This window comes from Bidens hawaiensis, unplaced genomic scaffold (genome assembly GCF_021521415.1).
Source record: "Bidens hawaiensis isolate Kalapana, Puna unplaced genomic scaffold, B.hawaiensis_p1.1 tig00012555_1, whole genome shotgun sequence".
Taxonomy (NCBI): domain Eukaryota; kingdom Viridiplantae; phylum Streptophyta; class Magnoliopsida; order Asterales; family Asteraceae; genus Bidens; species Bidens hawaiensis.
In genome coordinates, this window is record NW_027492028.1 from 548,274 (window position 1) to 558,568 (window position 10,295).

At 36.5% G+C, this 10,295-nt stretch overlaps 3 protein-coding genes across 4 annotated transcripts; 1 reads left to right on the forward strand and 2 right to left on the reverse strand.

Moving 5' to 3' along the window:
• Nucleotides 1-1,062: 1,062 nt before the first annotated feature.
• LOC143541361 (RNA-binding protein CP33, chloroplastic-like) lies at nucleotides 1,063-3,262 on the forward strand. Its single transcript, XM_077034199.1, has 4 exons — nucleotides 1,063-1,395; nucleotides 1,536-1,637; nucleotides 2,548-2,823; nucleotides 2,964-3,262. The coding sequence occupies exons 1-4, from the start codon at nucleotides 1,066-1,068 to the stop codon at nucleotides 3,066-3,068; spliced, it is 813 nt and encodes a 270-aa protein (XP_076890314.1). The 5' UTR covers nucleotides 1,063-1,065; the 3' UTR covers nucleotides 3,069-3,262.
• A 596-nt stretch (nucleotides 3,263-3,858) lies between these two features.
• On the reverse strand, nucleotides 3,859-4,788 carry LOC143541353 (RING-H2 finger protein ATL29-like). Its single transcript, XM_077034193.1, has one exon. The coding sequence runs from the start codon at nucleotides 4,786-4,788 to the stop codon at nucleotides 3,859-3,861; it is 930 nt and encodes a 309-aa protein (XP_076890308.1).
• Nucleotides 4,789-6,926: 2,138 nt separating this feature from the next.
• LOC143541362 (zinc finger CCCH domain-containing protein 56-like) lies at nucleotides 6,927-9,480 on the reverse strand. Of its 2 annotated transcripts, none has more exons than XM_077034201.1 (2): nucleotides 8,528-9,480; nucleotides 6,927-7,302 (listed from the first exon to the last, which is right to left on the reverse strand). In XM_077034201.1, the coding sequence occupies exons 1-2, from the start codon at nucleotides 9,372-9,374 to the stop codon at nucleotides 7,061-7,063; spliced, it is 1,089 nt and encodes a 362-aa protein (XP_076890316.1). In that variant the 5' UTR covers nucleotides 9,375-9,480; the 3' UTR covers nucleotides 6,927-7,060. The 2 variants fall into 2 exon arrangements, with proteins under 2 accessions (XP_076890316.1, XP_076890315.1); XM_077034200.1 differs by having other exon boundaries at nucleotides 6,939-7,338.
• Between the last annotated feature and the right edge of the window lie 815 nt (nucleotides 9,481-10,295).

Consider the following 10,295-nt stretch of genomic DNA (forward strand, 5'->3'; position numbering starts at 1 on the left):
GTTATTGTGTTTATCTTGGGGATAATCTTATCTCTCGGTCCTCGAAACATCAGTCTACTGTATCTCGCTCCAGTGCTGAGGCTAAATACAGAGGTGTTGCTAATGTTGTGGCCGAAATTTTTTGGTTGTGTAACCTGCTGTTAGAGCTTTGCAAACCATTATCCCACACCACGTTGATCAGCTGTGATAACGTTAGTGCTAGTTATCTCAGGTAATCCTATTCAGCACCAATGCACTAAACATATTGAATTAGATATTCATTTTGTTCGTGAACACGTTCAACGTGGTAATGTTTGGATTCTTCATGTCCCATCCCGGTACCAAATTACAGACATCTTCACTAAAGGCCTTCCAAAGATTTTGTTTGATGATATCCACTCTAGTCTCAGCATACGACCTCCGCAATCGACTGCGGGGGTGTAATAGATCGGACATAGGTTTGTATATTCATATTCGTATTGGTTTATGATTAATAATTTGTAATAGTATATAATATCTCTACATAAGAGATATCCTTGATATACTTGTAGTTTAGCTATTTAAAGGGAATAGAATCGATTAGATTATCCAAGTAAAATAATTATTCTTTCAAAACCCAAAACCAAATTATATTCATTTTGTGTTGAAATAAAATGATATGATTGTTCACTTACTGACCGAGTTAAACTGTTTGATGACCAACCAACCGTCCAAAATATTTGTTCACGAGTCAATGTGTCATTTTAGCTAAATGATTTAATGGTGCACTAACTAAAAACCAACGTTTTTATCTAATTTTGGTACACATCTTCACAAGATAAGATTTTTTATGATATATGAATTTAAATAAAATAAATTAAATATCTTACAACTTATAAATATTTTTACATCATATAAATACAAAAAAATGAAAAATGTAACAACAAATCAAAAGATTTCATATACGGCTACCATACAATCCAACCGAAAAAAAAACCTAAACAATCACAAATCCATTTTTCTTTTTTATTTTTGTTGTTTAAAATCAATCCACTACACCAGAGATGAAAATTTTTCTTCAAAACTCCTAATTCCTAAGAAACAAATATGGCAACACTTGAATCAGTACCACTCTCGTTCTTCCGTCCACAATACTCTTCAAATCCACTACCATCAGTAACCCATTTCCATTCAAGATTAAACCTTTCAATTCCCAACAAATCTTATCCACACCCTCTTTCAATTTCAAGAAGCTTCCAAACACCCTCATCATCAATTTCATCAGCACTTCAAGAAAATGTCTCTTTAGAACAATCAGAGAACACCCAGAAAGTTATTCAACAAAACAGGGTGTTTGTTCTTAATCTTCCATGGTCTTATTCTGCTGATGACCTCAATAATCTTTTTGGTGAATGTGGAACTGTACAAGAAGCTGAGGTTTGGTTTCACATCAAAATTGAAAATTTTTATCTGGGAATTTTTATTTTTTATTATTATTGTTATTTATTTTATTAATTTTTTTTTGTTATAATTGAAGAAATATTAGGTTTTGTTGTTGAAATTGTTTTTGGTGATAGATTATAAAGAGGAAGAAGGATGGGAAGAGCAGAGGGTATGCATTTGTTACAATGGGTTCTACAGAGGAAGCACTTTCTGCAATCCAAAAATATGATTCATATGTAAGTCAGCTACTAAATGAATTTTGTGTTGTTGAATGTGTTACTAAACCTACAATTAAAGGCATTTGTATTCTTGGTTTTAAAATGGGCCCACTCATGAGCGCATAATGCGCGATGCGCATAGGGTGTGTGTTAGGGTGCAAAAGAATTGAGCAGCTCGCAAGCTAATGGAGCTCAAATCGATAAAAGGGTTGAAACGAGCCAAGCCCAAACCTCAAATGAAGCTTGTTTAGTTGTTGAGCCCGAGCTCAAGCCTTGTACGGGAAAGCTCTTTTAGGCTCGTCTAGTCTTAATGAGCCTTGTGCATTTTTAACTTTTATCTCTTTTGGACTTGGCGATCTTAGGCTAGTTTAAGGTTCATTCTCAAAATATATAAAAATAATTAAAATGTATATAATTTAGTTAGTACATAATATACAAGCCGAGCCTAAGCTTGAAAAAACAACTCATGAGCTGAGCTTGAGCTTTAGAATAAGAGCTCAAAACGAGACGAGCTCGAGCTCGATCTCTTGTAAGTCAAAATGAGTCGAGCTCGAGCCTTGTTTAGCTCGTGCTCGGTTCATTTACATCCTATCCGTGATGCGACACATTATGTTGACAATTGCAATTTTGCAATACATTATGCATTTGACAATATTTGAACAAATTAGACTATAATTTGCAATGAGTCTTGGTTTTCATATCTTCATAAACAAATCTGACCATTGATTGAGTAACAAGTTTGAATATTTGAACAAATTAGACCATCGATTGAACAAATCTGACCAAAGATAGATGAAGATATCTTATATTTAAGTGTATAAAAGCTAACAGTTTAAAATGTCAACTAAAATAACTTCTTAGCAATTTTCTAATAAGTAACGCCTCACGTACAAAATATTACGAGAAATAACATTATAGTTTGGTGTAGGAATTAATGGGAAGAATTATCCGGGTAGAATTTGCAAAAGATAACAAGAAACCTACAACACCGCGAACTAGTGGGGAGAAACGTTACAAGGTTTATGTGTCAAATCTTGCATGGAGAGCAAGAAGTAACAATCTAAGGGACTTGTTTGGTGAGTTTAATCCGTTATCTACCCGGGTTGTTTTTGAAAGCCTGGATGGAAGATCTGCTGGATACGGGTTTGTTAGTTTTGCATCAAAAGAAGAAGCAGAATCTGCAATATCTGCGTTGAATGGGAAGGTAATTTTTTGCTTCATAAACCATTTAATCAACTTTGTTACCTGTATAACGAGGCTAATTACAAACGAAACATAATCAAAACTTATCTCATAGTTATATTACTATAAAGCTTCTTTAACATATTCTATCTGATACTACAGGAGTTGTTAGGAAGGCCGATTACTTTGGCATTTAGCGACAGAAATGCAGATAAAACTGAAACTGGAGAAGAGAATAGCTCTAATGAGCAACCTGTTGAATCGTAGTTTGTTGAAATCCGAGCTCCTGTTCAACCAGTTTTTTGTAGTTGAAGATTATATGGAAGAAGATGATCGTTTGTAAGCTTCAATTTGTTTTTATCATTTTTCACACATGAGCATCCTGTATCTTTAAATCATATAGCGGACTGGCCTTCTAATTATTTACGTCTTTAATGTTTCAATTTGAAGGCAACAGTTTGCGACAAGCGATTATATGACCTTTGTATGTATGACAAATCGAGAACATATAGTATAGACTGCATAGTATCAGGTTCAGACTTCCTTTAAATCCCATAAGCAAGAAACTACGTGTTGCACAGTGGATTTCCCAAGCATCTCGGAGAGTTTTTCATGATTCAAATCACACACAATATATTGATCTTGTTACGAATAATAATCAAGCTTGACTTGTATTCAAACAAAACAAGAATATCACAAACAATCCAATTGAGTTTGACATCGTTTATATAGGATGTGAACCGGTGTTTTGAGAGTTTGAATCAGTGCGATGGTTCAATGATAACCACCTTCCCGTTAATAACTCCCAAACACCATTCTTATATCCTAAGGAAGGCTCGAATATATTCCACGTTTCGAGTCTCTTGAGTTAAGCAAGCAAAACTCGAATTTAGTTGATCTTTTGAAACATAAATCCATTATCATAGACTTTAAAGGTCATTTACATTATACTCAATTACAACGTAAAGAAGCAAGAAAAAGCACTAACATTTCATCCTTACAGTTACATGTTCCTAACTAATCCTACAAAACTGTATATCATCCAACCATTTCTACTTTAATTTTGTGTTTCAGAGTCCTTTACTTGTACCTTTTGTACATCACTAGAGGTTGACACCTCACCAAATCCAGTATGTCTAGAGGTAGTTCTTGTTTCAACATCTCCAAACTCGGTACAACTTCGCGTCAAGTTATGCCCATGAATTAGCTTCGCACGTATGTTCTCCGGCAACCTCAAAGTAAACCGATCTTGATCTTCACTTGCCTTTGTACTTTTAGAAATCGAATGTCCCGTTGAGTTGTTTCTCGAGAATCTTTCTTTATTTTTACTTTCTTCCCTATCTTGTCTCTCCATTTCAATAGTGAGATGATTCCCCTTGCTGGTTTCTTCTTTGGCATGATCAATATCATTGTTACCTTCGTTTTCATCGCGTATATTGATCGTATACGTGTCTTCAAGCACCTCATTTTCTTGAATCTCATGCATGGGCGTATTATTTTGGGCCGGAAGAGGGGACTTTTCGGGTGAGTTAATCGGTGTTTCGAGACTACGTCGACAAAACGGGCATGTTTTATGTGACTCGAGCCAAAGATCAATGCACTCTTGATGGAACACATGAGAACACTTTGTTAAAAGCCTAAGGACGTTATCGTCCTCAAACTCGTATAAACATATAGCACATTCTAAACCGTCTGTTTCACGACGAAAATCTTTAACATTCGAGTAGGTAAACGTAGGGAAGGCACTTATGATTGAAGGGTCGAGTCCCTGTGGACAAGTCCCGGTTATACCAGCTATATGTGCCGCAGACGGGTTGTGCCGCGAATTCCATGTGTGAAACACGTTCTGCATGAAACACCTGCAAAAGTATATCATGAAGAATCCAATAAAGAAGAGGACGAGAATGACGGTGGTTAGGACGATGGTAACGTGAGGGGATGCATGGGGTTCGGTTGGCGGTGGAATGGTGGCAGGCTCCGTCGTCATTGGCCGAGTCAGGCGGCGGTTGTAGGTTGGCCGGAGATGTGAAATCCCGGCCGGTGGTGTTTTCAGATTGAGGGAAAGATGGAGAACAATGTGGTCTAAGTGAAAGGTGGCAGGATTCTATGAAATATTGTGTTTGCATAGCTTATGGGATAAATTAAGAAAAGGGGATGGAGAGTGAAATATATTTGGTAAGAGGGTGATGTGGGGTTGGTTTCACTTTTGATTATAGGGTGTATATAGAGCCATTGAATAAGTCATATGAGGAACTTGTGTGAAATGATCATACACACCCTTATGATTTAAGTTATTATTAGTTAGATTTCATAAAATGATTACCTAAACTACCATTTAACTAAATTAATAGTGATAATGGGTTAACAAAAAATGGTTACTAATCAAACATTTCTATTATATCATGTGTCAATGTAACAAGAGAGCACCTAATGAGAAAGTTATGCCTAGAAGTAGATTGATTGTGTTTATGATATGACTATTATACAGAATCATTAATTACATATAGATACTCTCGTCTATTATAACTATTGATAAGAATATGACAAGTCGAATATACCACCGCAAGCTAAGGATGAAGAACACATGTAGCTTGGATCGTTAGTTGAGAAACCTAGGTGTTCGCAACGACTTTGTAAAGGCATTGGTAATTTGATCATTTGTTGTTATAAACCAGACATGAAGATTTCTCTGAGCAATCTTTTGTACAAAATGAAAACCTTTTGCAACAAGTCTAGGTTTGTAGCAATCGAGTGACGGCGCCATTTTGTCTCACCTGAACTTGTAAGTAGAAGTGAAGTTTACTTAGGGCCTGGGGTGGCCCCAACACCCCTTGTTTTTTTTTCCAAGTAATGTAAATTTACCCGTTTTCGTCCGGAATTTTTTATACGTATTGTAAATTTAGCCGTTTCCGACCGAAAATTCGAGCCCCCCCCTCATTTGTGAATTTTTGTATACATTTTAAGTCCGGCCCCCGGTGTCCAAGCTTCGCCACTGCTTGTAAGTCCACTTACAATCAACGTTACAATATTAGATTTGGGGGCATAAGGAACAAGAGTCCATGCCATGTTTCTGATAAGAGCATAGCACTATTCGGCAATGGTTTGAGCCACTCTGTCACTCTTGGAATCTAAATGTTTGCTGACAATGGTAAAACAAGTATTGGGGCATCGGTTAATCCGGTGTGTGCTGTTAACGATTTTCATCAAAGAGAGCATGACAAACAATATAAATCCTAGAGGTCGATAAATCAAGATATCAATAGCCATGCCCACAAGGGAGAGGACTATAATTGTAGGCCGGGACAAAGGTAAGGAAAACATTGTTAACCGAAAACCTAAAGAAAGGAGTAGTCATGAGAGCATTTGAGTAGATGTTCAAAGCAAAGTGCAAAAAGGGTCTAGGAACAAGATTGAGAAAGGAGAATGAAACTGGTTTTGAGGGCATGTCGAGACGACGATGCTCTACAAAACCTTTTATCCACTAGTATGAGACTATGAGGACATCGTTGATGAACAATGCCAAGATAAAAAAAAGAATCGTTAAATTACGAATCTCACCACCCCAATAAGTTTGAGGATTTTTAAGTTTTGTATTGAGTTGTCTTTCAACCATTGCTAAGTAAGTTTCGAAAGTGGTATACACATTCAATTTTTTTTAACTAGATGATAAATCCACAAGTATCAAGGGTGGTGATCAACACGACAACACATAATATAAAGTATCGATGGCATTCAAAAGATAAAGCATGCGTGGGACATTTAACATTAAAATAAACCAAATCAAGAATATTTTTATTTTTTACTACGGAAATTAGAAACACAAAAGACAGTTTTGTGGATATATTTATTTGACAAGAAGAACAAAAATTTTGTAAAGATCCAGAATGCGAAGGATGATGGTGTTGATGACCTAGCCATCTATTCCAAACGTGCAAAATAATAAATCTGTCACAAGTTTCTACCACCGAGTACCGACACAAGAAACTAAAATCATTAAATTAACAAAAAGCTAAAAGAAAAAAGCATTATACCTCTTTTCTAAACCATTTTATGCAATTGATACAAACAAAAATCCACCAATTTTTAAAATAAAACATGGTATAACATATGTAACAATTCTTAAGGTCTGATAAAAGTACATAATTTAAAATCTAAAACACTAGTAATCAGAAAGCAATAAAACATACAGTTCCTGCCTATAACAGTCTTAAAACATAAAACAAAACATAACAATAACAAAACCGAATTGTGCGGACAACTTACTCAATGTCATCAATCCAGTCTCCATAAATCCGACTGATTTTATCTGGGCCCTTCCACTTTTGAAATGGTCTCTGTCCAGTCCTCGGAATTACTCCCGGAAGCCGAGAAGGAGCCCCGGCATGGTAACCATCCAAATGAGCTACTGATGGACCAGCGGCTGCAACCGGTTCAGTCTGTGTCTTTGAAGGCATGAGCCCTGGCTTGTTTGGGTCCATTAAAGTAGGAGAATCTTTGGCATCTATATCCACAAGCCCACCACCATACCGATGCAGTTCTGCCAAAAGAACCATTATAATCCATATATACAAAATCAACAATTGTATCGGGGAGCGTTTCAATACAGGTTTAGGTCAAACATGTAACTTGCATGGGTCACGATTGTTTGGGGAGTGTGTACAGAACTGAAATAACCGAACCATAACTGATGTAACCGAACCAAAATACCCAAACCCTGTAAGAAACCAACGGTTTGGATTGTAAGTTTTTCAAAAACTGATTTTCGGTTCGGTTTTGGTTTTGCTAACCACCAAAAAAACAATTTTAAGTAATTTATAAAAAATTAATAAACGCCGATTCAAAACCAAACAAACTGAAACTGAAATAACCAGACCCAAACAAAAGCTGACTGCTTGGTTTCATGTTTTCCTAAAAACTAAATTTGCAGTTTGGTTTTGCATGTAATTAAAATCAAAAAACAAAGCAGAGTTGAACCTCATTTAATGATATTCACTTTTTATTTTAAATGTTATGTAATTTATAAAATTTAATTAATATATTAACCAAATGGTTTAGCTCATATATATAGAATAATCAATTAATCATTAACCAACAAAAAGGTTAGACCTAAAGTTTTAGGCACAAATTCATTATTTGCTTCAATTTTTTTTCAGGCCAAGAATTTCAAGATCAGATGGTAAAAACAAAAAATAAAAACCGAACAGTTTTCAAAAACTCTAAAACCAAATTTTCAGTTTAATCCCAAAACCGACCCATGTACACCCCTAATAAATGGTGTGGCCAACAAATATTTTAAAATGTTGGAATTAATCATTAACTAGCAAATAAGTTATTAACCCCAAAATTTCAGGCCCAATTTCATGATTCTACGCCATTTATGTTTTGGCCAAAATTAACAAGCCTAAATGGTAAAACTAAAACTGAACCACACCCATTATGAAAACCAAAACAGAACGATTTTCAAAAACTCAAAACCCAAATCTTCAATTTTTGGTTTAGTTTGAGCCCAAAACCTACCCAAACCGACCTATGCACACCTTTACTTGGGTCATCCCAAAACAATTTGTCTAAACATGATAACAAAGATTACATAATTTCAATAATTATCTTCTTTTTTGTATAAAACCAAAAAGAATCTCTACTTGTTTCCAATGACCTCATTTGAGGTATTCAACCCAACAAAAAAAAGTGATAAATTTAACATTGTTTATGAAAAGAAACTATACCTGCAGCACCATGAGCAAAATGACACTTACTCCCGAACGGGCAATAACCAGTTTGCTCCCACTTATTACAAATCCTCGTTTTCCAATTCGACGGCTTCAACATCGAATTAGCACCCGTGGGATCCACCACTCCACCAGCACCTCCTCCACCACCACCTCCACCACCACCACCTCCTCCTCCACCCCCACCACCACCTCCACCACCACCATACCCACCACCCAAACCCGGCCCCAAACTGATCACAACACTCTCCCGAGCCTTTGACTGCTCATCATGCAAAAACGTGCAATTATCCCCATACGGACACCCCTCTTCCGTATAAAATTTCTTACAATGCCTCCCTTTATACGACCGTTGACTATCAACCGTGAAACTAGCCGACCCAAGTGACGGAATCTGAAACTCTTCCCGAGGCTCACTCGAAACCGCTCGATCTTCCTCATGAGCCGCCACAATCTCCTGCCAATTTGGCGGCGGTCGCCTCAACTCCTCAATACTGTGAGCGAAATTACAGTTCGTAATATACGGGCACGTCCCTGCTCGAAACTTACAACACAGTTTCGTCTTAAAAAACATCTTCCCAATCGCCTTCGACCGACTAGTCGCCTGCCCATCACCACCCGGCCCGGTTCTCTTCTTGTTTGGCGGTTCACTCCCCGACCTAGTTTGCGACTGCCGCCCCTCATAATTCGAATTCGAGTTACCATCAACCGACGCCTCTTGATCCCAAACCCCGTACTCATCCTCGGTGGCCCAAACGGGCTGGTCCCCCCAATAATCACCACCATTTCGTGACCCGCTGGTTATAATTTGAACAACATTTCCACTTTCTCTACCATAATCCATTTCAAGATGGGCAAAATTACAAAACCCTAATTTTGTATTGAAGATAAAGGTTCAAACTTGAACCCAAATTAAGGAACAATTAAAAGTGAAATTAAATAAAAGAGTATTTAATTAAGATTTAATGGTGTTTAAAGATGAATCTTTACACACAACAAAAGGGGGTATTTCAAGAAATGGATGACTAACCTAATGAACAACAAAATTGACAACAGTAGAAGCAAATCTAAGGGTGAAATTATAATAAAGTTACAAACTTTGATGATGAAACAGATCTGGGTAACATAATTGTTAAAGAAGTATATGAGAAGTTATGACTTACAACATGGAAAGTATAACAGATGAAGGCCGGTGAATGGATTAAAGCATCAAGATTAGATTTTGAGAAGTGGGTTGGTTTTAATTTATGGGTTTGATGAACGTACCGCCATTGCTGGATGGGAGATTGAGGAAGAAAGAAGAAGAGGGTGTCGTTAATCAATGACGACAAAGGACAAGGCTAGTAACACGCAGTTATGTTTGGAGTTTGATACATTAAGAACCCCCAAGATTTGATTTTGTGTACTTTGGTGATTGAAACTTACGTTGTGTCCGGAGTTTCATTTAAAAAAACAAAAGGAAGGAAAATGAGGGATGAAAAAATATATGTTGTGTTTCCGAGTTTTATTTAAGAAAAGGAAATGAAGGAAATATAAACTGGGTGTTCCTGAGTTCATTAAAAGAAATAAAAGAAGGGCAGTGGAGAGAAAATGATGAGTAAAATAAGAGAATTTGTATATTTTTAATTTTCCAAATTAGAAAGATTTGGAAGGAAAGAAAATTGAAGAGAAAGAAGAGATGCCAAAAGAAAAAAATATGAAGAGAAAACTTTCTTTTCCTTACCTTTTTTTTCATAAATGAACTCGGGAACACAACGTTTAGTGG

Excerpts from the sequence above, each read along its gene's own strand:
- LOC143541353 (XM_077034193.1), bottom strand. The coding sequence starts at position 4,788 with ATGACGACGGAGCCTGCCACCATTCCACCGCCAACCGAACCCCATGCA.
- LOC143541361 (XM_077034199.1), top strand. The coding sequence starts at position 1,066 with ATGGCAACACTTGAATCAGTACCACTCTCGTTCTTCCGTCCACAATAC. Across the intron at positions 1,396-1,535 it reads GAACTGTACAAGAAGCTGAG|ATTATAAAGAGGAAGAAGGA; the intron begins GTTTGGTTTCAC and ends TTTTGGTGATAG. Across the intron at positions 2,824-2,963 it reads TATCTGCGTTGAATGGGAAG|GAGTTGTTAGGAAGGCCGAT; the intron begins GTAATTTTTTGC and ends CTGATACTACAG.
- LOC143541362 (XM_077034200.1), bottom strand. The coding sequence starts at position 9,374 with ATGGATTATGGTAGAGAAAGTGGAAATGTTGTTCAAATTATAACCAGC. Across the intron at positions 7,339-8,527 it reads TTTTGCTCATGGTGCTGCAG|AACTGCATCGGTATGGTGGT; the intron begins GTATAGTTTCTT and ends TTCTTTTGGCAG.